General features: G+C 47.1%; 1 protein-coding gene across 2 annotated transcripts in view; it reads left to right on the plus strand.

The window, feature by feature from the left end:
- LOC101174417 (chromodomain-helicase-DNA-binding protein 6) overlaps positions 1 to 24,510 on the plus strand; it is an 82,415-nt gene extending 57,905 nt beyond the window's left edge. Inside the window, exons 30-45 of one of the 2 annotated variants that reach the window (XM_023954827.1) lie at positions 1,007 to 1,082; positions 1,317 to 1,374; positions 2,091 to 2,463; positions 2,923 to 3,131; positions 4,093 to 4,190; positions 4,518 to 5,267; positions 11,406 to 11,666; positions 12,803 to 13,040; positions 14,435 to 15,835; positions 15,916 to 16,067; positions 16,250 to 16,492; positions 17,107 to 17,757; positions 17,840 to 18,079; positions 19,319 to 19,459; positions 19,529 to 19,633; positions 19,737 to 24,510. In XM_023954827.1, coding sequence (XP_023810595.1) covers positions 1,007 to 1,082; positions 1,317 to 1,374; positions 2,091 to 2,463; positions 2,923 to 3,131; positions 4,093 to 4,190; positions 4,518 to 5,267; positions 11,406 to 11,666; positions 12,803 to 13,040; positions 14,435 to 15,835; positions 15,916 to 16,067; positions 16,250 to 16,492; positions 17,107 to 17,757; positions 17,840 to 18,079; positions 19,319 to 19,459; positions 19,529 to 19,633; positions 19,737 to 20,867 — 6,127 coding nt within the window. In that variant the 3' untranslated portion in view covers positions 20,868 to 24,510. The remainder of the gene's footprint in view (positions 1 to 1,006; positions 1,083 to 1,316; positions 1,375 to 2,090; positions 2,464 to 2,922; positions 3,132 to 4,092; positions 4,191 to 4,517; positions 5,268 to 11,405; positions 11,667 to 12,802; positions 13,041 to 14,434; positions 15,836 to 15,915; positions 16,068 to 16,249; positions 16,493 to 17,106; positions 17,758 to 17,839; positions 18,080 to 19,318; positions 19,460 to 19,528; positions 19,634 to 19,736) is intronic. The other variant, XM_023954828.1, reaches the window with a different exon arrangement.
- The last annotated feature ends 287 nt before the right edge of the window (positions 24,511 to 24,797 follow it).

Genomic DNA, 24,797 nt, shown 5'->3' on the forward strand with positions numbered 1-24,797 from the left:
AGCTTTTTGTTTCCTTTAAGGGCCCTTAGAACCTACAGTCTAATTGTGTTAAAACACACACAAACACACACATTCATTCCCTGATGGAGACATAGGTGCCACCATTAATGCAATGTGGGATTTAGCATCCTGCTCAAGGAACTTGACAATCAAAGACCAACTGCTAGAGCCTTTTCACAAGCATCAGTATGGGGTGGGGGTGGGGGGTTGACCTGTATAAATGCTGTGGGTTTGGGTTTGTTTGTTTTTTTGGCGGGCCTCTAGAGGGTCGTTGAGTGGAGTGGCCGCATCTTAAAAAAGCGACGCATCGGTACATCACCTCTTCGCCACTTCACCCTTTAGGTCTTCTATATAAGTGCTCACTCCAGTCTGTCACCTGCCGCATGCCCGTGGAGAAGAAATGCGTATGAACAGACCGCATGGAGAACTAAATGACAAAATAAATGATCAAGAATAGAGGAGAGGAGAAGTAGATGAGAGAAGAGGACAGAACCCCAGTGCACCATACTTTCCCCAACTTCTAACTTCTTGCAGCCTACTAGCAACTAATTGTTATTGTTATAAAATTTAATTCAAACATGTTAATAGTAAGTTGCATGCACTATGTTGCTTATAGCGGATGGTAATAATAATTATTAATAGAAAATCTACATTTTTAGCACATCAATATTCATACAACATAGGATCATTCTAAGCAGTTGGAATGTTCTGGTTTATGAAATCATTTTCCCTTTGCAGAGAAATATGTAAATAAGTTGTGTTTTTTAAGCTGGAACAGACCATTTTTAAAGTTTTATTTTCCCTTTAACTAAATATCTGGCTCTTTAATTAGCTCATCTGTTGATTATTCAAAAACTGTATTTGGTTCCAGGGTTACTTTTTTTTGTAATTTTCTGCTCTTAGAAACAATCCAGAGAATTGTGTGTGTAAACTCACATCTTTTGCCATTTTGTTTTGCTTTGATGCACAAATATGTTATTGTGTAATATTTGATTGGATTTGTCAGTGTCAAAATGCAGGAGGTCAAGGACAACCCCGAGAGTAAGGTCGACAGAGGCGAGGACCGGGAGGAAAGCAGCAAGGTGAAGAGAAACCTCCTTCATTATTCACATTGTAGGCTTCGTATAAAAATATTGTATTATTGAATTTGAAATGTTTTTTCCATGACCCCTGAGTGATGAAAGCAAGAGTGTTGGTCCCTTTGATAACAGACAGATCCCATTATCTTATTCATTGCTCATAAATAAGACAAAGAGGGTCACACAGCTGTATGACCTGTTGCTAGTAAACTGAAAAATGATTCTTGTGTTCTGCAGTCAGAGGAGACCTGCTCCAGCACCGATACCTCAGACAAACCAGACAGCACAGGTACAGGTGAGGCACCTACGCCGCCGCTGCAGGCAGTGCCGGTTTCTAGCATCAACTGTAAGATGCTGCTTCATGTCATCATGGAATCCCGCTAGCTTGAAATCTGAAGTCAAGCTTTATGTTTGACATGTCAAAACCATCGTTTGGTCTTCTGATTGATGTTAAACATGAAGAATTGATTTAGAGCCAGAAGATGGAAACTGTCCCCCCTCCTGTTCTCCTAATGACTCTTTGATATCTGGATGAAACCCATACTCTGTCGTTTTGATGTTTTCCATTATCTGTTCCTGCTCAGTCCAGTCTCATAGTGGCTGCTACCTTCAGGGGAGGGGAGGGGAGGTTCACCCCGCACTGTTAGCCATTCAGCCACAGGGCCGCACACCTGACAAACCCTTGGAAACACCCAGTAACACATGAAGCATGTTTCCACACTAACAGGAAGCTGAAGAAATCCCACACGTGGAGTAGGAGAACATGCAGACTTCACACTGAAAAGACCCAGCCAGGATTTAGACCAGGGGCCAGAGTGCTAACCACTACACCAGCCTGCCGTACCTCCCATATTAATAATGTTATCACTGTTTTTGATTAAACTTGTGGAATTTAACTTTTTTATGATTGTGAGTTTTATAAAGTGCGTTTATAAAGTGTTGTTGGTTGAACACCAGACAGAGCCTTAACACGTCCAGGATCCTTATGAAATACATCTCTTCTCTCCATAGATCCTCAGATGTCAGGTGACCTGTGCAGCCAGGGTGGTCCTCTGGTAACCACGACAGCAACGGGGACGGGAACGGGGGTGGCAACGCTGCAGGTCATCCAGGTGCGGCCCATGTGGCCCTCTGGCCCTGCCTTGACAGCTCGCCTTCGGCGCCTAATCACAGCCTATCAGCGATTCACACTGCGCCGTGAGCCGCTGCTGAGGCACGACTTCCTGCTTCACGACAACCTTGTTGGCATGGCGATGGGAGGAGCTGGAGTCACACATTGTCATGACTCTGGTGGGCCTCTGGCCTGGCAGCTGGGAGAGGAGCTGAGGAGGTGTTCTGGGGCCTCTGCTGATGCAGATCCACTGTTTCTGGAGTGGCAGAGAAGGTGATTAATTAAACTGTCGCTTTACTGTTGCTTTACCGCTGCTGGGTGGCGATCTGCAGCCCCTGAACATCCAACTGCACAGCATGAATGAAAAAATGCAACATCTCTGAGGCGTCCTTAGGGAGACAGCATCTTCCTCAGAGCATAGATGCTGGTAAAGGGGATGCAGGAGAAGACTACAGGAGCTGAACTTTTGAAATGTTCATTTCCTGTTCAGACTTTTATCACAAAACCTTAGATGTTCTTATCCATCAACATCCATCTTGCACTTATTTCCTCTTTAGGTAATTTCATAGACTTGTGCAGTGATGACGCCTTTACTAAAGCTTTTTGGTGTTGACATCTGCTGATCGTCTGTCCTGCAGCAGGAATACTGTTAGAGTGTAACGGAGTGGCACGTTGATGCTCCGGCTCGTTCAGCCTCACGTCACCAACCTGCTGTGTTTTTTTTTGCTGCAGGTGGACGCGTCGCGAGCAGGCAGACTTTTACCGCACCGTGTCTTCATTTGGGGTCGTGTTTGACCCCGAGAGGAAAGCTTTCGACTGGTCCCAGTTCAGAGTTTTGGCCCGGCTGGAGAGGAAGACGGACGAGAGCTTGGAGCGATACTTCAACTCCTTTGTCAACATGTGCAGGACGGCCTGTAAGCTCCCCCCCAGGAAGGAAGAAGGTAATGAGTTCATTTGCAACCAAACGGGGGGGCTTCCTGACCTTCCTGACCTTCAGGTTGCAATGACTTCCAGTTTCTCTACGTTCACAAGTCTATCGATGTTTTTAAAGGCCAACTTGAAACCATTTTTTAAATCAAGCTTTCCAGTCACACTGAATGGGCCTCTGGCTGACTATTTTAGAGTTTTATGTATTTAACCGTGCCTTATTTTATGTGTTATTTTTACACATTTTTATGTGTTTTTTGCTCTTATAAAACACTTTGTGACTGCTGTCTGGAAAGAGCGCTACATAATTAAACATTACTTAGTTACATCAGACAGTGGAGGCGCTGAGCAGCTCCTTCAGTTGCAGACTTTTACACCCCCCATGTAGGAAGGAACGGTTCTGCAGGTCATTCATTCCAACAGGTGTTAGATTGTACAATGCCACAGTTTAAACATGCATGTACAAACCGGTTACCATGCATCCATAGCCCATCCCAATATTCTGTCTTTTACTTTATTTAATTGTATTTTACGTATAACATATGTTATGTCGTAAAAGTGTACATAGGTGTAGAATCTTCTTGTTGTTAAATGTTATTACTTTTGCATTTTTACACATTTTTAATCACCCTTTCATTTTTTTTGCACATTGCTGATGTTCTTCTGCTGTAACTATTGAATTTCCCTAACGTGGTATCAATAAAGAATATCTCTATCTCTCTTATAAACAGTGCAATAGTCACGCACTTTTTCTAGTACATTTACGTATGACCAATGTTTCTCTGTGCAATATGAGCAAAATGTAGGTACTGGCTGTGTGACACGGCCTTTATGGAGCGATAAAAAAGGGAGCACTGTATATTAATATGGACTGATTGATGACTTGGATCACAGATATTTGGCAAATATATCATACGGCATTAATAAGCCTCACTTGCCTTTTCTTCTTCTCTTTCGTTCATCTCTGTGCTTCAGGGCTGGGGGAGGCGGGTGTGTTTGTGGAGTCTCTGACGGAGGAGAGGGCTGCACGGACGCTGTACCGCATTGAGCTGCTGCGCAAAGTCAGAGAACAGGTAGATGAATTTATTCTGCTTTAAGTCAGAGGACTTAGGCTGAAACCTTCTGGCTCCTGTGATTTGGACCTTTTTTTCTCCATAAACTCAGAAATCAAACCTGAGACGTCCGCTTGACTAAACATAGAAGGAAGTTTACATTTGTGAGCTTTTCTGTTATTTTAGTAGCTGTTTATGTTGAAAATGTTCCTCTAATGTGACTCGCTGAAGAGCGCCCCCCTCTGTCTGACGGAGGCGTTACTCTGCTGTCTCAGGAACAGCAGTTTAGCTGGATTCCAAATGCAAAGTAGACACAAATATCTAAAACTTTAACCCCCCCCCTCTCAGGTACTCCGTCACCCGCTGCTGTCTGCCCGCCTTCAGCTGTGCCGCCCCTCCCTTTACCTTCCGGTGTGGTGGGAGCCTGGCAAGCATGACCGGGACCTCCTGATGGGGGCAGCGCGCCACGGCTTGAGCCGCACCGACTTCTACATCCTGAACGACCCCCAGCTGAGTTTCCTAGAGGCTCATAGGAACTATGTCAGGGGACACCCTGCTCATCTTCACCCCCAGAGCCATCATCATCATCCTCACCCTGCTGGCATCTCCTCCTCATTATCACAGCTGCCTCTTCCTCAATGCTGTCTGTATGATTCAGGTCAACTCTCCCCTCAGCCCCCAGAGTATCCACACTCTGCACCTCCCTCTGCTCCGTCACCATCCTCCTCCTCTTCACATTCACATTTTCACCCCCCTCCACTGGATGCACAGGACTCAGCCGCTCAAAGTCCAGGGATTGTCACAGGGACGCGTGTGGACTTCCTGGACTGTGCTCCGTTGGATGAACCTCTGGAGCTGGGCGCTCTGCAGCACGACTCTATGTCAGCGGAATCGTTGCACGGAGGAAAGGCCTCCAAAGACGCTCTGAACGGCTTTCCTTTCAACTCTGCAGCAGCTGCTCAGAGCATGCTCAACTCGTACACGGTGGGTGGAACAGACCTGGACTCCAAGTTAAGAAGTGACGTTCTGGTTGGTGAGCAGGGCTCATCTGAGGAAACGGGGTTGATGACTCCGTCAGTGGAGTTAAATCAGTTACAGGTAAGCTTTCCAGAAGGTCTCCTCCTTATTACACATCTGCATTGGTTTCTTTTTGTAAGGCTTGTTTTAGATAAGTGTAACACACATGCAGTGCTCTAAATGAACTGTTTTGGTTAATAGCCGGGGTGTGTGTGTGTGTGTGCCAAATTAGATTTTTTTTTTTTTTTTTTTTTTTTTTTTTTTTTTTTTTTTTTTTTTTTTAACTTGTCCTGTCCAACAGCTAGGCAGACAGATGAGAGCTGAGGGCCTCTTGGGTTGGACATATTTTACTTTAACAAGAGGGGTTATTAATCTTCAGACAAACCAAAGGTATGTCTGAATAAACCCCTTTTGTAATTGAGGCCAAACTTTATTAATTTCAAACATGTCTGAAAATCTTTGGTGTTGGACCGGACGGAAAAGGAAAGAGGGGAAGAAGAAAGAGGGACGTTAGAGAGAGGGGGGGTAGGAGGGTGATAATAGGAGGGGAAGGTGGATAAGACCATGAAGCAGCATAAAGCAACAAGTTTACTGGTTGTTAATCATTATGGTAAGGTTCAAATGTAAAAAAAAAAAAAAAAAAAAAAAAAAAAGGGCGGAGCCTGTCCACACACACACTCAAATGTTATAAACACACCTGTTAGTTGCAAAAATGTCCACCTGTCGACATGTACACAAAACAGAGTGTTCACACGCATACTTATGCCTTAAAACCAACTAGTGTGAAATATTTCAGTCATTCAGTCTGTTGAGCTGACACCTGTGCTCAGGTGAGTGTTTATGTTCTTCTAAAATGGATGGTGGAACGTGAAAAGAAGGAGGGAGAGTGCCCAGCCATCCCCACCCCAAGACCCCCACCGCACCAGCAGCGGCAGCCGGATTCCCCCCAACACCACACGGGAACCGGCAGGGAACAACCGCCGCCCGGGCGACCAAGCCCGCCACCCAGGCCAGGGCCAGCAGGGCCGCCGCAAGGCCCCCAGAGCCAGAGAGCAGGGAGGCACGGAGGGAAAGAGGGCGCCGCCCCAGCCCAACCAGGAGAGCAGCCCCCCCGCCGCGCCGGGAGAACCCAACGCAGGGCCCCACCGGAGAAGGACGCCCACAGCCCCAGACGAGCACCCCACCACCACCCAGGAGTTCCGGGCACCCCCCCGCCCCAACCCCAGGTACGGGCCAGGACCCCCCAAGGGAGACCCACTCCGCACTCCAGGCAGCCATCCGCCCGGCCAACGGTTGGTCCAGGGAGGAGCATAGGCAGGGGCCCGCCGCCCCCGCCCAGGAGGGGGGAACCCCGGGGAAAAAAGAGGGCCCACAAGGGGTGTTGTAAATATGGCCCGACCAGGCTCGGCCACAGTTGGAAATTTGGCGGGGCCCAGCACTCAGGAGCAAGGACCAGAACCCACCCCCCAGGGACACGAACACCCCCGGCTCAGATGTAATGTGAACCCCCCCACCGCGCGGAGAGAGCACCGCCGGGCCCAGGAAGCCAGCACCCCGGGGACACAGCCGCCGTTGCAAAGGGGCCCGTACCCCCCACCAGGGAAGAGGCAGGGGACAGATGGTCCTAGGTCCCACCTTCCTTGCAAAATGTGTGTGCGTGTATGTGTGTTTGAGAGAGTGTGTGTGTGCATGTGTGTGTGTTTATGTTGGGATGTATATATTGAGGGGGGAGGGGTGTGTGTACTAAGGGGGGTGCGGTTAAAATTGGCGGGTAGGGCACTAAGGGGACGTCTCCTGATTACTCACAGTGACGTCCCCTCACCCTCCCCACCAAGGGGCCCTAAATGTCTAAGGTGCGGTTAAAATTGGCGGGTAGGGTGCTAGGAGGACATCCGCTGCTTGCTGGCAGTGATGTCCAAGCACCCCCCCTACCAAGGGCCCTACATGTCTAAGGTGCAAATAAAACCGAAAGAGGGGGGGCCCACTCCATACGGCAACCACAGGAGGGGGGTCACTGCCTAGTAAACCCCCCCCCCCAAGGCTCATCGCAGGCTAAGCCCCCCACCCCCTCACCCTATTATGAGGTTATATGAGGAAGGGGGTAAGTTGGGGACAGATGATAGACTGTCCCCCGGTGGTCAAACAGCCGTCCCCCGCCCCCCAGCAAGGGGGCCAGGCCCACCCAGCCCCGGGGCCCCACCCCCGGAGGCGCAGACACCCCAGGCCCAGCACCACCACCCCCACACAGAGAGAGGGGAGCCAGAAAGCGCCGGCCCCCCCCGGAGCAAGCCCAGGCCCCCACCCCCAAACGCCGGCCCTAGAAGAGCTCTGGTCAGGCCTCGACGGGACCGAGGCAGCCAACCGGCCGGGGAAACCGCCGATGGCCTCAGCGGAGACCCCGACCCGTCAACCCCCCCTGCCCCGTACCAATAGTGCCCCCCCCCCCCCCCAGAATGCCCCCCCACAGGACAGGGCCGACAAGACCCCCACCCCACCCCACCCCCAGACCCCGCAGCCGAAGCGGATGACACCCAGAGCGACCGGGGGCCCCAAGAGGGTTGTCCCGTCCCGCCCCAGAGCCAGGGAAGGGCCGATCCCAGCCCCAGGTGTAGACGGGAAGCCCATCCAGCGCCGCTGGGCCCCCCCCCCCCGAGCAGCGCCCCCCGCCAACCCCCCCCAGCACAGGCAAAGGGACCACCCCCCCAAGCCAAGCCAGACCACCACAAATTAGATTTTGCAAACAGGGGAGCGCGGCACGCGGGAACTCGGCATACACACGCATACACACTCATTGTGGAAAAAAGCAGTGGGAGTAAAACTGAGTTGTTTCTCATGCCGTCTTCTACTAAGTCCCACAACTACACGCAAAATTCCTCATAGGGCGCCCCCTACAGTTTGGAGAAAATGTAAGACTTTTAAGTGCGCCTAAAGGCCTGTTCACACCGGGACGAATTTCGCCGGCGATTTTTCGCCGACGTTTAACGCCTCGTGACTAAACAAAGGGCACCAATGAGAGTGTGCACAGCGACGCGAAAAAACCGAAAATCTACTCGACCAATGAGAATGGCGCTTTTGCACACGTGTCTGGAGCTTCTGAAGTTACAGTAAAACACAACTTGGGGGCGCTCAAACACAAAACTGCCTTGCTGAGCACACATACCAGCGAAGAAGATAGACGCCAAGTAGCGTCTACACTGCCGCGAAGAAATAATGACGGACATTCTAAAATATCCCCTTACCAGGTACCAGTTGGAGCTACTGATGCTTGAAATATTCATGTTTTCTTTCTATTATTCTGACAAGCGCGTAAATACTTGCTCTCTTCTTCTGAGTGAAAAGCGACTTTAAGAATCGTAAAGTTGCGCAGCGCCACCTTGTGTACAGGAGTATTTCTGTTTACATTAAGCGCCATCTAATGTCAGGGAATGAAATTGCATGTTCGCTCGGCTCTTCGTCAGCGAAAATTGCCTGGGTGTGAACACAAAAAACGTGGCGAAAAACGCTGGCAAATAACGCCTGGCGAATATTCCTCCCGGTGTGTACGGGCCTTTAGAGTCGTGACAATACGGTAATTAGAAACGGATAAAAAAGGGGGTTTTATTATGAAAACAGAGAACAGCGACGATTGCATTTCATGCTCTGCTGTAAACCGTTTTATGGGGGGGCATGATATTTCTAAAGTGCGGCGGGCTTAACCAGGGCTGAGCGAACAGCGCCTCCTGGTGCGTGGACAGCACTCGAGAAGCTCATGCTCCTGGACGACACTGCTGAACCGCAGGCCCGGCAGCTGGCACCGTAGCAGGACGGCTGGGTCAGACGTGGGGTCTTGGTCTCTCTTCCGATCCAGCACACATGCGAGCCTCAATTAACGCTCCTGCGGGCCGGAGCGGTCCTCCGTCGGGGAGTAGAATGAAAGAAAAAAAAATGTGCTCAGTGTACTTAAACACAGTGACGAATGTTTTAGAGCAGGGGTCGGGAACCTTTTCGGCCGAGAGAGCCCTGAACACCACATATTTTTAAATATCATTTCATGAGAGCCATACATTATGTTTAAAACTAAAAATACAAGTGAATGTGTGCATTTTATGTCATTTCAACACTTGTAAAGTACAATAAGTCTGGATTCTTTTTAATAACATTGTTATTGTAGTGGACTGAGTTGGACTGGGTGGCTGTTGGGTCGCGTTCCAAGTTCCGGAGTTCATTGAACGCATCAAGCAGAGATGCTGGTTGGCCCTCAGTTCTGTTGCTCAGCCTGTCGTTGGGGAGTTTGGACCAATGGGGTTCAACTGTGGGCCAAATAAGGGAAATAGGAGGGCTGGTGCAGGCGGGGGAATAAAAAGTTGGAGGCAGTGCTCTCAGCAGGAGAGATTCAGGAGTAGCTGAACAAGTTGTACATCGTTGGTTACGACCTGCAGTAACCAGAATAAGGAACCTGAAAGAGGTTAAGTCTCTGTCTGTGCCTCAGTGTGGGAAAGGGACACATTATGCTGTTGCTAATAAATGATCATTTCTTACCATTAATGTGACGTCAGGTGCTGCATGGTGGTTTTGCTGATGGTCTAGTCTGGTTGATACGTGGTGAGTTTAAGCTTCATGAAGGCGTTGAGACTTTTATCCGTTAGACGTGATCGTAGGTTGGTCTTAATGTTCTTTAGATGTGAGAAATACTGCTCACATGCAGACGTGGAGCCAAACACACACTCACACGCTGCAGTGAGTGGTATGTGACGGGCAGCGTGTTCTAAGTTTTGAAAATCCGTGCCCCGTTTCACCTCGCTGCCTGTGCCCACTACCCCTCCCCTTTTCCTTCTCGAGGGGCGCGCATCTGCAGGGACAGCAATTCACAGGTTTCAGGCCGTTACAAACTCGCATCGCATTGCGTCTGAGAAGGACTGGTCTAATGAAACTTTTTTTTAAATATATATTAGGGCTGCACGATATGAGCAAAACTTGCGATATGCGATGTTAGTGATCAATATTGCGATAACAATATAATTTGCGGTACACAAATAAATAACAAAACATCCAAAAACATCATTACCATTTCATTGCAACAGGTTAAAAATTATACTCCAAATGACCCTCGTTGACGTAGGAGGAAAACATCTAACATGAAAGGGCTCATCTGATTGGTCAACAACATGAAAGGGTCCATCCATTTGGTAAAATGCATAAATGGATTTGATTCGTTAAATTCTTCAAGCTGCCATAGGATTGTTTTAGCACATCTAAGGTAACCATTTATTGCGATTTTTGCTGTCTTTTGCGATATGGAGATTGCAATGCTTAATACTGCGATAACGATAAGTTTGCGGTATATTGTGCAGGCCTTATATATATATATAATTAAAGATTTGTCTGCGAGCCAGATGTGGCCATCAAAAGAGCCAGATGTGGCTCACGAGCCATGGGTTCCCGACCCCTGATTTAGAGAATTTTTGATTGGCTGTTCTGCATGTCAATCAAGTGACGCATTTCACAGTGAGGGTTATGATTTTTTTATTTTTTTTTTGGTTATTTTTTTTTAATGGCTTGCGACCCACCGTCACATCCTTGACCTTGTAATGATCACCCCTGCCTTAAAGCATCAACCATGCATCAAAGCCCTAATGTTTATTTCCACTAATGATAATTCTTTAGCACTTTTAGCAACATTTTTCAATAAATTAACATTTATAACATTTATAATGTCATGCATAGTAAAACCATGCGTATGTTGGATTATCAGCAACGTTTTGCATTTTTGTGCATAATCTTACAGATCAGTGTGTTGTAGTTGTGAGTCTTTGTCATTTCAATGACAAGGAGCAACAACTGAGTGTGTGTTTATGTTGGTTGAGGTCAGTGTGAGCAAATTACCAGTGCACCTGAATGCAGCAAAAGTGAGCTTTTAATGAAAGCACAGAAGTACGGAAATTTCATGCAGCCCCTGAATGCACCTTGCATATGCGAGCGTTAAAATCTGTGCACTAATGTTGGATTTAAATGTTTGGATGAACTCTGGGATGGATGTTTGTTGCAGCCAAGTGGGGGGGGGGTTACTTAAAAGTCATGGTTGTGAGTTTGAGCCCCCTGTCAGAAATGTCAGAGAAACAGTGTCTCATCGGCCAAAGCAGCTAGTGAAACTGTTTTTCTAGCCATCAAATAAAAGTTTGACCTGCATTTAGTGGGTGAGTGGGTGTTAATTTATAGCCCTGTATACGTGTCTGTCTTTAGGCGCCGTGGGACGGTGCAGATCACACCAGTCCGACTGAACACATGTTCCATGAGTCGGATTCCATCCTGGGACCTTCCACTCTGGAGACTGGCTTCCTGGAGGAGGAGGAGGATGAGGAGGAGGTTCCGGGTAGAAACCCAGCCACTGAGGAGGGTGGATCACTTGAGGAGTGTTTAGGCCTTCCTCCCTCATCTCCTCCATCCCATCCTTCAACAGGAGACTCTGTGGAGCCGCTGTCCTCCACTTACATGCTCTTCAAGGTTGGTTTGATGTCCTTTATCTGCACATCTGGGTGACTTTGGGGCTTTCAGAGGAGTTCTGCTGGGTGTCTAATGAGAACAGAATACTGCAGTCGTGTGGCAGAGTTAGAGTGCAGATACCTAAGCGCTGTTCCTGATGGTGGATGCAATACTTGTTCTGAAATGTGAACAATTTTTGACAAACAAAATGTGTGAATTCCGTTCTACAGTCTGTGGCTGCATGTTAATGTGGTGGTCCGGACTCCCAGCTGGGTCCTGTCTGTGAGGAGGTTGCATGTTTGGTCATTTCTGGGGATGGGGGATTTCCGGTTCCGGGTTACACAGCAGGACACGTGGCGTGCCTCTCTGCGAATACAACTATCTTCAAATTACTTAAAAAGTTGATTTTCTCCAAAAAAGAGAGCTGACCATGCCCCAGAAGAAAACCCAGGAATACGAAGACTGTCTGATAAAAACTGGGAACCGGATATTGATAAATCATGTAATAAAATGGTTATAGTATAACGGGGTGGGATTATATAAGTTCGCTTCCTTCCACTCCCTTTCAAGCAATATTTCAAATCAAATCATTTCTGAACGGGCTTCTGAGGTTGATTGGTTAGTCACTTAACATGTTCCCTAGGTGTCTATCAAGATGGATGCATGCATGTTGTTGTTTGCAGACAAATCTGGTTTGAAGCATCAAAAGAGCAGAGAATCAGTCGTTAGAAAAACATTTCATGATGTTTACTTCTAAATGTAAACAGAAGTCTTTAATATTTGCTGCAGAACTTGAAAAAAAAATTCAAATAAAGCAGAGAACCGTCCTTTGTTACGCAGAAACTGAAACTAAAATAATTTTATCTAATAATTCAATAATTTCAGTTTCGGCGTAACAAATATAATCTTTTTTCAAACGGCTTTTTTTCATCTGCTCCTGATTCAAAACAAAATGAAGAAATACTCAATAGGAAGGAAGGCAGTTTGAATCCAAATTTCTCCATAAATCTCCATGGAAAAAAAGCCACAAAAACGCATTAAAAACGCCAAAAACATGACTTTTATTGGAGTAGGTCTTTAAATTCTCATTATTTCTCTCACAACGCTGCGTTTGGTCATTTTCCATGGAAACCTAATGTTCCACGTTTACCTTTCAGGACATTGCAGTGAACGAAGAAGCTTGTGCTGATCAAACCGATCTGACGTCTCTCACGCCCCCCGCCCTTTCTTTGGGGGACATCACTGAGCAGCAGGATGGGCTGAGCCACTCCGACGTCTGCCAGAGTCTGACCAATCCTGTGGAGGACCGAGAGGAGCAGGAAGGACACCGTGGGTTTCAGTTTGACAACAAGGAAGAGGAAGAGGAGAAGTATGAAGAATGTGAATCACAGGAAGGTATGGCAACTTCAAAATGACATTCAGGTTTGATTGTCCAGGTTTTTGCTGCATTGTGACTTTACCAGCACTGCTCACATCTGATTTATCATCACGTCTTGTAAATGCAGACGCCAAAAAAGCTGTGAGCTTTGTTTGGACCCTTCCTTGCTGCGAGTTTGCTCGCAGTCTGGAGTTAATATCTGTTACAAAAGCATTTCATCGTCAATCATAGGGAGTTTAATGACAGTAAGACTTTTTCCATCGCAGAAGCAGAGACTGGCTGACATGTTGCTACACACACACACGCACACGCACACACACACCCTTCTGCTCCTGCCAGCCTGGTCGGTGCCATAGACTGTAAAAACAATGGACAGCTCAACCCCTCCCCTCTCACGTTCCCAAATAGGAAGTACCCGCTGGTTTCAAGAAGCCAAAATCCCATAGACTTCTATGAGAAACAGACAGTTAGTACCCTGTCATTTATTTGTTAGAATGACCATTCTTGCTCTTATACCTTCTTTTTAATATCTTCTTTCTAATTCTTTTTTCAAAGATATTTTTTCTTTATCGCAAGTTATTCAAGTTATTTACCTCAGTAAGAGCATGTGGGTCTGACGTTAAACGTCTGAGGCGTTTGACAGATTTTGGGTAGCCAATGGCAGCAGACTTCATCAATGCCGTCTGTGAAGGCCTTTTCCTTCTTATTTTGCAATTCTTTTAAAAGCATTCAAAAACAAAACAATAAAGATTTTGCCGTGTCTCTCAGCTCAACACGGATGAATCCGGAGTGAAAAACTATGAAAATAAGAATAGAGGTTAACAAATGCAAAATTAACATTAGCAGCGTCAAATGTTCGATTGGTTTTCTCTCAGCGGCTTGTACAATTCTTCAGAGCTGCGTAATTGTCTGCATAGAGAGAAAGCTGAATACAGTCTGTGATTGCATTATTCAAATGTGCAAAACTTTATTGAAATTCTACAAGAGTCAAAAAAGCACAATTTTGCTGTTCCATGAAATGATATTTCTGCGAATAAACCCAAACCAACTCGTGCGATAGGTCTTTTAAAAGCACGAGTGTGAGCAATACTTTGATTAACAGCAAATACATTTAGATTTCTGTCTTTGTTGATCTCATTACAATGCATGGAAGACACGGAGGATGTTTAGAGATCGGATTTATTTTTTTTAGAAAGAACAACTGTAATAACAGTCTGGATGACTGCGGGATAGATTCCCTTTGATTGGGGGGGGGGATGTAATGGACAACCCAGGAATCTTTGTAGAGTGCATTTGTATCATTTTAAAAAATTCATTTAAACAGCAATTTCAAAAGCTCCTTTAGACTTTAAAGTTAATACATGTGAAATCCTCTGACTGTTTACTTGTTAATGTTTGTATTCATGTGCAGACAAAGATGGGGGTGTCCTGACTCCATCAGTGGAGGAAAGAGAGTTAAAGCCAGAGGAGGACAAGGAAAAAGAGGAGAACCTGGAGTATGTTCTGCATCCTGATGACTTGCCACAAGAGGGGAGCCCCTTCCTTGGGAAACTGGAGCAGGATGGTAGCCTCGTTTGTCCCGAGTCCTCTGGAGAGCCTCAGGAGGAGGTGGATGGGCTGGTTTTGTATCAGACAATAGACCAACAGTCGATGGAGAACTCTCTTGATGCTGAAGCGTTCTTGCATGAACCAGCCAAAGAGTTTCTGCAAATGAAGGAGGTTCTGGGTGGGAAGGGTGGGCCGTGCAGCCCAGACCCTGCAGATCAAGCAGATGCGGTCCCAGGAGGCCACATGGACCTCTCTGTGGATGAGTCTGCCGTGACACAAGCTCATACAGGAGTGACAGAAAAGGTTGGGAAACAACTCGGAGCCAAAACCAGTGAGGTGGAATTTGGGGACATCTACTCAGAGTTTGTGGCCCCCAGTCCCTCTGCCTTTGTCTCAAAACAATCAAATGGTGCTAAAAGTGCAGAAAAAGGGGGTGGAGCCAACAAAGAAGTCCCCATGGACCAAGGACAATACCAGGGTTTACCCGAGGGCCAGAGTTTTCCAAGAGACAGTGGAGACTTTAAAAGCGGAGCTTTGTCTCTTCATCAGGAGAGCAAACACAACCTGCTGGTGTCTCCTACCCTACCTGCAAACCCTGCAGGACCATCTGACTTTAAACCTTCTCCTCAGACAGACAGTGATGAGAAGAAATCCAGTCTTCTGGCAGTAAGAGTGAAGTTGGAAGACACAACCGAGACCCATGAAGACTTTCTCTCAGAGAGCTCTGAGAGCAAACCTGGTCATTTTCTTCCTTACCGTGTAAAGACTGAAGTCTTGGTCAACAAACCTGAACTGAAGTCTGAACTACTAGATCTCAAACTCGCTGGAAAACATGAGAGCCTTGACTCCAAACCTGAACACCTACCCTTTGTAAAATGTTCAGATGACATGGAAGTTGATGTCAAACCCTCAACTCTGAGCTTCTCCACCTATTTGGAAGGTGTCAAGCTGAAAACTGAAGAAAAGCCTGAGAGTTTCAGGACAGCTGTACACCATGAAACATCTGCTGTTAAGCCTGAGCTGAAAATGGAGACTTTGGAGTACAACACCTTCCCAGACAGCTCAGAGGCAAAACCTGGTATCAAGACAGAGAGCCTCGAATGTCCGCCTCAGTCTGGGGTCAAAACTGAGATGAAGGAGGAGATGCTAGAGGCGGACAGCACAGTACTGACGCCCAAGTTTGAGCTGCCAGACGGAGGGGCGGATAATACTGAGGGTCCTGTGGAAAAGGTTCAGCTGAAGGCAGAAGGGTCGTGTGCAGCAGGTACCAACGCTTCTATTATCTAGATGGCCGTAGGGTCATCAGGCACAGTCATGCGGTGAATCCTGCTTGTCTTTTTGCAGAAGGCGTGGTGGAAGAATATTCAAGCAGCCCCAGGTTTTCTCTTCCGGTTTCCATCTGTGAGATTCCCAACAGTCGCTATGAAAGCAGGGAACCGACCATCGCCCAGCTCCTGCAAGAGAAAGCGCTGTATTCATTCTCTGAGTGGCCAAAGGTAAGAGAGGATTGTTGAAAGCATCTTGGATCGATGTGCTGATCCTGCCATTCATTTTTATTCCAACCAACATGTTTGATATGATTGAAAGCACAGAAAACCTGAACCCAGTTATCAGTATTCCTATGAGAAATGCTTCTTTTAGAATTTGAGTTGTTGTGACCCTGTACCGCCTGCTGCAGGACCGAGTGATCATCAATCGCTTGGACAGCATCTGCCAGGCCATTCTGAAGGGGAAGTGGCCCTCTTCCAGCGAGCAGTACGACTCCCCAGGCTCTGTGGCAACCAGCGCCTGCCTGGCCAACAGCCTAGCTCAGCACCACCATGCCAGCTACCTCGCTGCGTCCAGCTCGTCCTCTGGTCAGGCCAGGATCCCGCCTGGACTAGGCTTTTCCATCCCTCCTTCCCTCACAAGACTACCCAAGGTGAGAACCTCCTCGTGGACTGAAACAAATACTACCAGTCATGTTTATGCATCTGTTACCTCTCTCTGTCACACCATCTTGTCAAGTTTCCTGAAAGAGAAGTCTTTCTGAGTGTGTCGCATCGCAAACATTTGTTCTGAAGAACCAAATCAAATAATCAGCGCAGTTCTGCACAACGCAGCTGTCCGTTCCTGTTTTTGTTCCCTCAGTTATCATTACAGTTTCTTTGAAGCTAATGACAGGGAGAGAAAAGGACTCGACACTTAGCCTCAAACTACTGTTATAAAATGTTTACGTCCTCCTAAAGCTGTTTGTTAAAAACTATGAATTTAAAATACAGTTACTCTGTTTTTAATTATGGTATGGCAATATGAACATGTGAATGTTAGACATGTGCAAACTGTCATGTTAGCAAAGACTGAGGTAAACACCGCATTCTCTAAACCGACCGATTTTTCAGACTATTTAATCAAGTTTTGGGGTTTTTCCCCATCGCCCAGGTGTGCCTGGCAGCTGCTGCGCTCTTGTCTCAGTCATGTCTCTGTCTGTGTTTAACTGAAGCCATCATCTCTCTCCCATTCTTGTCTGCCTCACCCACCTGTCCACTCTGGCAGTGCGTGCCGCGGGGCGGCGCTTGTGGGCGCGGAGCTTGGCGCCTCACTTCCTTGCCTCTCTTACAGGAGAGGCTTGTGGCTCCTCCCTTCCTCCCAGAGCTCAAGAGAGCAGGAGGTCGCAGGGCTTTTGATTACGAAACTCCTGCTGCTGCTGCTGCTGCTGCTGCTGCTGCTGCTGCTGCGGCAGCAGCCAAAGTCCTTTCAGGGAAGCCGACCTCACCGTGCCACACCGCAACCCCTCCCAGCTCAGTTCCAGAGTGCGTGCCAGGTGCGGCTCCGCCCTCTAATCGCTCAGGATCCATGTTGATGAACGGTTGGCAGGAAGCCGCCATTGACCTGACAAAGTCTGGAGAAATCAGCACCACCAGCCACATGGGGGCAAACGAAGCTGCAAAGAACCAGCGCGGTGCCAGCAGCAGCCACAAGCTGCCCCCGCCGCCCCCCATCACTGCACCTCTGTCGGGCTCGGCTGGGATCGACATATCCAGAATACTGCAGGCCGGTCTCATTCATCCAGTCACCGGACAGATCGTTAACGGGAGCCTGAGGGGAGATGACTACCTGAAGAGGAGGAGAGGAAGGAGGAGAAATGTGGAAGCTCTTTATTCTGAGTTCACCAAGAGCCGGGGAATGCACGTCCTAGAAACACAGGTAGATAAAAGGAGGGTTTGTTTGGAAAGGTGGCATTCAGAGACGGCTCCCCAACATGAGACATGTTTGTGTTTGTTTATAGGGCCCGGCAGAGGCCATCAGCCACTCCACTGTTTCTTCGTCCACCTCTTCTCCATCCCCCTCTCCATCAGACAGACCTGCTTGTCATCCTGTATCATCCTCCTCTACTACCTCCACCCCCACACAGACCCCCCCTCAGCCGGAGATTGTGGCCATTGACAGAGACGCAGCTGGAAAAGGTCTGATGGAGTGGCTCCGACAGAACCCCAGCTACAGCATGGACCTGCCCACCTTCACTCAGGTGCGTCTGATGTTTTGACCTCACAGCTAGCATTAGTGCTAAACAGAACGCTGGTTAAGAACTTTTAAGTTTACATGCTGGTTACCAGCAGCTTAGAACTGTGTTCAGATTAGGGCCTGGAGAGCAGAATGTTCCACGGATCAGACCAACAGCGCCCCATAGAGGCAGTGATCAGGATAAAAATATAGACTGTGCTTTCTGCGATGACCGAATGATTCGGGACGATTGTGGCTCGTGCTGTAATCTCAACTGCCCTTAAAAGGGCAAAGCTGTATGCGGCACAGCAATGGCTCATAGGACATACCAAGGTCGTAGAGCTCTCAGTGAATCCTAGAGTGAAATTGCATGTGCATTTTTTTTTCTATGAGGTGCTGCGAGTGGCAGGTCATAGCAAACACTGAACCCTTTAGTGCAAACATTATTTCAACTACCATAACTCTACAACTGCTTATGCAATTAACGCAATTCCAATGGGAAAAGGATATTAGTAATGTGTTGCATGACGACACAAAGCTGAAATGATCAGAATCAGCTGATTCACGTTGAGCGCATAAATGATCAGAGGTACGGTAGGTCAAAGGTGTCCCCAACGACATATCCAGTGTTAAAAGGTCAAGGGTCAAGCAGGTGAGACGCAGCTGTATCATATAGATTTTTTAATGCTCCATCAAATCGTGCAAGGAGCCTGTTAGTGCCGTTCATGTTATACGTTTACGCTTCTTGCTGCAGCCTGACTGTTAGAAATGAGGAAATTAGACAGAGTGTAGTTTGTGCCGACATCCTACAGGCGTCCTACGGGCACCTATGGATCACGTGCACACCTTGTGCGTACGGCATTTGTGGGCAGTCAGTAAGGAGTCAGTACTCGCCTTACTAACGACTACACTGTGGCGTTAGGACACCGAACGCCAGCATCATCCGTACATCACAAGTGTGTGTTTCTTCCATTAGCCTTACAAATACTTCAAGATGCACTTACCGCACACACGACAAGCACACACGACAATGGTACGCTCCATTTTCTCAACATTCCTTGAGGTGGCGACACGAGCCTCAAAGGAACTGCAAGACCCACCTGCGCTCTCTTTAATGTGCAGCCGCTTCTCTCTGTGACCCTCCACGGACCCAGACAGCCCAAAATCCTGCAGACAGTTTAACAAAGTCTTTAACAGCGTATGATGTTGGGAAGCAGTGACCTGCAAACAGCTGTTTTTGTCTGTCCTCCCTCGCTGTCATCAGTCTGGAGCTGCGCTGCTGCACGGTTTAGTGGAGCGTCCCAAGCAGAGGAGGCATCGCTGTAAAGATCCCACCAAGCTGGACATCAACACTCTGACTGGGGAGGAAAGAGTCCCTGTTGTTCACCGGGGCACTGGACGCAGGGTAATAAAGTGAAGCTCTCTTCATAACTGCTTCTCCTCACCGATGTAAAGCAGTTTTTTCCTTCTGCAGCTGGGTGGCGCTATGGCTCCTGCCATTAAGGAGCTTTCCAGGTGGCTGGATGCAAACTCAGAGTACGGTGTGGCTCCAGACTGGTCTGATGTGGTCAAACACTCTGTAAGTACAACGCCTCCTGCTAGGAGGAACCTCTTCTATAATAATTCCATAATCTGCTCTGTAATCTGTGTACTTTTCATTTTGATGTTCTTCCCACCTGCAGGGTTTCCTCCCTGAGGGAAAGTTCTCCCGGATCCTTACAGAACCGGTCAGCAAAGATGCAAGTTCTCGCCGCCGGGGACGACGGCCTCGGAGTGACATGCCCAAACCTCTCCTCTCAATGTCAGACTCCTCGCCTGGCCTCGGGCCTCCGCTCTACATGAACGGAGGATTGATGGGCAGCATGGACTCCATGGTGGCCATGCAAAACCTGGGTGGCAGCATTCCAGGGATTCCCATCTCTGGAATAATGGCAGCTGGTTTCCCACACGGTTTTTCCGCAGGAGGCTCTGGATCTTCAGCAGAGGAAGCCAAAAACAGCTTGAGCATGTTACCAATGATGCTGCACAGCATCCCGCATCCCCACGGAACTGCCATCCCACAGCACGCCCTGTTTGGCGTTGGCACAATGATGGCGCATGCACCCCCTCACCTCAGCTCCCCCTCCAACCTCACGGTCTCCTCTTCTTCTCCTTCTGCGTCTGTTGTGACCACAACTACTTCTGATGCCTCCAGCCCGTCCTCCACAGTGCCTGCTGATGCAGACGGCGCCTCTTCTTCAGCAACTCGAGGGGAAAAAGAGATGGGTGGAGAGGAGAAAGGAGCCGAGGGCCCCAACATATCAGCAGGGGGGGAGGCAGCAGCAACCATCTCTTCCACCAGCAGGACCCACCTTGGCTCGGCTCATCTGGGGGCTGGCGGGGGCAGCCACCTAACCTTCAACCCCTTCCTGATTCCGGGAATGTCCCACGGCCTCCTGTACCCACACATGTTCCTGCCGCACGGCGGCATTGTGGCACTTCCTGCTATGCCCCCCAGCGCTGCAAACGGCTCCCCGAGCAGCCCAAAGAGGAGGAGGAAGAGAGTAAAAGAGGTCGGGGAGAAAGACCAGGAGGGAGAGAGGGAAAAGGTCAATGGAGACCCAGAGGAGAAGCAAAGTACAGTTCCGGCCGCTGGCTCCTCCCATCTCTCTGCCTCCTCTACCTCACCTTCGGGGCCAGCGGAGGAGACCCACGCTGGGCCGGACGGCGCAGAGGAGGGGCCATTAGACTCCAACGACCCTCCAGAGGAAGCAGCATCAACAGAGGGTAAAAGCAGAACAGAGGAGGCAGAGGAGCAGAAACATCCAGAGTGAGAGGAAGCAAAGACAAACCCCTTCCCTCACCCCCCCCCCCCAGAAGAGCAGCAGCCGAACGGTTAGGCCATCAGCGTCCGTGTTCAGACTGTTGTCATGGCAACCATTTTATTCAACCTTATCATGTTTTTAAACCAAGCCCCCCCCCCCCCGATCAAGGCGCTGTCTCCGGGAGGGTGGGAGGAGCCACCGTTCTGCATCACACCTGTGTGGCAGAACATGTTACCACGGAAACGTTCAGAGGGGGGAACCTGGGGGAGGAGCTTCGGTCTGGGACGCGTTTGCTTGGCTGGACAGTGAAGCAGCTGAGACGAACGTGGGAAATCATTTTCCGTTTTTCCCATCAGAGGACATGACTTCACTGTACTTGTTTTGTATCGTGCAATGTCTGAGAAATCAGGAAGAGCATTCACAGACATTTGAACTCTAACGCGCAGAGAAAACCCTACCGTTTAAATCCTTGAGTTACAATGCAGCAAAACTGACAAAAGACATCCTGGAATGATGGGAGTCCTGTCTTCATGCTTTAGATGGTGTCATCCATGTTTTTGTAATACCGTTTCTCCAACTTACTCTGAAAAACTCCTCTTCATTTCAGTTGTTCCCATTAGCAAAGAACAATCATGACTTTACTGTAAACTTGGTAGATCATGTGTGTTTTTGTTTTTTTTCTTCTTTCAGCCACAAAGTCACTTTGAGAGATTCTTCTTCAGTGGCTGGGTCCAGTCAAAGGACAGCCTTGTTAAAGCTCAGTTTGACCACCAGGGGGCAGTAGCAGACAGACTTGAATGTATGCTGTCCTGCAAACACTGGGTGGAAATGAGGGAGCCAGCGGTGCATGTTTGCTCCTGATGGTGGCGCTCCTGTCCTCTGCATTGACTTTGCTCAGTCAATACTAAGAATTTCTGAATATGTAAATCAATGCCCCATTTCAAATGCTCCATGGTCTCCCCTTTCACATCTCCTATGGGGAGACTGATACTTGATGTGTGGGAGAGTTCTGTGTCATACAGACTGAACTGTACATAAAATGATGCAAGTAGAGGCATTTACTCCGTCTTCTAACAGGGTGCAAATTTTGGCGGGGAAGTGATGTTAAAAGAACACGCAAGTTTTTGTGTTCATACGTGAAACATTATTTTTGCACAGCGTTTTTTTGTGTGTGTACGAGTGTGTGTGTGTGATGCTGGGAGGCAGTGCGTGTGTGTGCGTCCTCACTCCAACAGCTCACATGTCTTGATGGGGAAGGTGAACACATTATTGTTGCCTTGTCACAAATTTGTGGCTAGCTATAATTTATTATAGTTTTGCTTTTGCCAAACGTTCACCAAACATAACTTTTTCCTATTCAGTTTCATCATGTTTCCAAAAAACAAAAACAAAAAAAGCCTTAATTTAAGCCTTTGTTTATTCAGTTGTGTTGTTCTGTGTTGCTCATGTCTGGTTGACTGAAGACACAGCTGTCCAGATGAGTTCAGAATTTTAGGCCCAAAAGTCAATCGATTGCCCTGCAAAAGCACAAATGAAGCGTTGCCTGAACGTGGCCGTTTTTCTTGAGTGCCTCAAAAGTTCCTGTAGTTCTTCTCTCACGGCCTTCACTTCTCACATCACATCTCCAAAGAAATCGAGCCCCACCTGCTGATGATGTGAGGAACCTCTTCTCTGTGGGGGCCCCAACAACCGATCAATCCGTACCTGTTTATTTCCCAGCTGTACTGTAAACGGCGCCCCCTAGGATGTGTCCGCTCTGCTTTTGCTTTAGGAGGGAGGGGCTGTTATCACCCCAGTAAAGGGACAGCATTCTTCCACTCCTTAACAGCCCTAAACTACAGAAGCAGCAAGTCTGCACAAGCTTCTCTTTTCAAAACTCAAATAAATGAAAAGCTTTTACTGTGTTTGTAAAGGAAACAAAAAGAATTCAGAAAACTTTTTGGTAACACTTAAAATTCAGATTACAAAACATGAACAAGGGCTGCTGGTGTGTTTGTAAGGCATTCTTTAGCATTTGTTGATGTCTTACATATGCCTGATAATGTTATTAATCTCTTTAATTAATAGAGAAACTTTGCAGGACCTAATCTAGTTTAAAAATTTGTTATAACATCACAAGTAAAAAAAAACTTTTTTGAACTTTGTTTTTCTAAATGATAAACTAAGTCATTTCAAGAACGTTTGTGAATCAGAATGAAGCGCCTGAAGCCTGAATTTATTTTTTACTTGTTAAAAAAAATCCTGTTTTTCTATTCGGGTAGATGATTAACTAAGTTAAGTTGGGTCATTTGACTACAGAACATAAACTAGATATAATTTAAGGTTTGATACAAATTTGTGACAGCAGGCCTCTTTGGGAAAAAACCCACTGTTGTCATCCCCTGAATGAAGAGACTTTTAATTATGCAACACAGTTATTTTCAGTATTTTCACTCCAATGACTGACAGAACTAATAAACTCTAAACAAAAAGCAAATCAACAGAAAACTCAGTGGAATTGTCTTTTCAGTGCAGGAAGTGTTCATTGCTTCAGTCTGATTGTGAAATGCTAGAAAAACGTTCCTACTAAGTATTCATTTGACCGAGTTCATTCTTATCATAATTTGTGGTTGCTGATATGATTTACAGTCGACGTTGGTTCTTTTGGACTGATCCAGTCTGATCTGATTTATTGACCTAAAATGGATCCGGGACATCTTTAGCCAAAACCTCATTATTAGAAGGATATGTGATTGGCTTTGGTCGCTTTGATCACTAGCTTGCCTCAGACAGATTGATCAGGTTGGATAAATTGATTCATCGATCCATCGTTAGACCCCTAACGTTCCTAGGGATATATTCACAGTAAATCGAGCGGGAATGGAGGAATATAGACTGTAATTTGGTGCATTTTGAGTGGAACCAGTTTAATGCAAAAATACATGAATGAGTCTGGAAGTAAGCGCAAGCTTTTAGTAGCAGCAGTAATCCATTTCTTTATGGCCTATAAGCCAATTATTAATATGAATCATGAAAGTGACTATAAAGGTGCTGCAAAACCCTCCAAACAAAAATTTATCGAGGAGATTATTAACACTAACAACTATCTTTATACGCCGTTTAACACTTATCAGGCATTTGGAAGACATCAACTAATGCTAATAAATGCCTTAAACGCATCAGCAATGCTTGTTATTGTTTGAAAATAATGTAAAGGTATCTTATTCCAAAGTGTTGCCAACTTTTTTTTTTTATATTGAAAGTGCAGGACGCAGGTTTAGATGTTTCCATTGTGCTCATCTGTTTCCAGTATTTAATGATCATAGAGAGCAGGTTGGGAGACTCCAGGTTAGTTCTTCATTACAGCTGAATGATCCAACTCTTTTCTGTCAGCAGTTGATGTGAAAAGTTGAGGACTGTTGGATGGGTCTGATGTCTCATCATCACAGTAAGTGTTGTCTCCCCCCCCCCCCCCCCCCCCCCCCCGAGTCTTTTTGTTGTTTTTTTCACCTCGACATGTAAACATTCGATCAAAAAGGAATTGTACTTCTGCCGTCTTTGCATCATTGTCTCCCGACTGAAAAATCCAGTGGCTGTTACTCTGGAACGTCTACAGAAATTCTGAAGCATTTTGGTTCTTATGGAAAATAAACTACATTTTTGGTCACCTCCATGATCTGCTTGACTATTCTTTGTGCAGTTGCAATTATTAGAAACAGTTTGTAACTAAATGCATTTGTTTTTTTTAAACTTCCAGTGAGCCTTTTGTTCATGTTCTTTATGTTTGACTTTAGAGAGAATAGCTGATGTTCAGAGCGGGCCCTGATAAAAAAAAGATGTTTTCGTTCTTTCTTCTCTGTAGGCTGCATGGTAGAGCAGTGGTTGGCGCTCTCGCCTCACAGCAATGGTGGCATTGCTTTATAAACAGGGGAAGAGATTTGTTTAGCTAGTCTGTAGTGA

The sequence above is a fragment of the Oryzias latipes genome, chromosome 5 (assembly GCF_002234675.1).
Source record: "Oryzias latipes chromosome 5, ASM223467v1".
NCBI lineage: Eukaryota > Metazoa > Chordata > Actinopteri > Beloniformes > Adrianichthyidae > Oryzias > Oryzias latipes.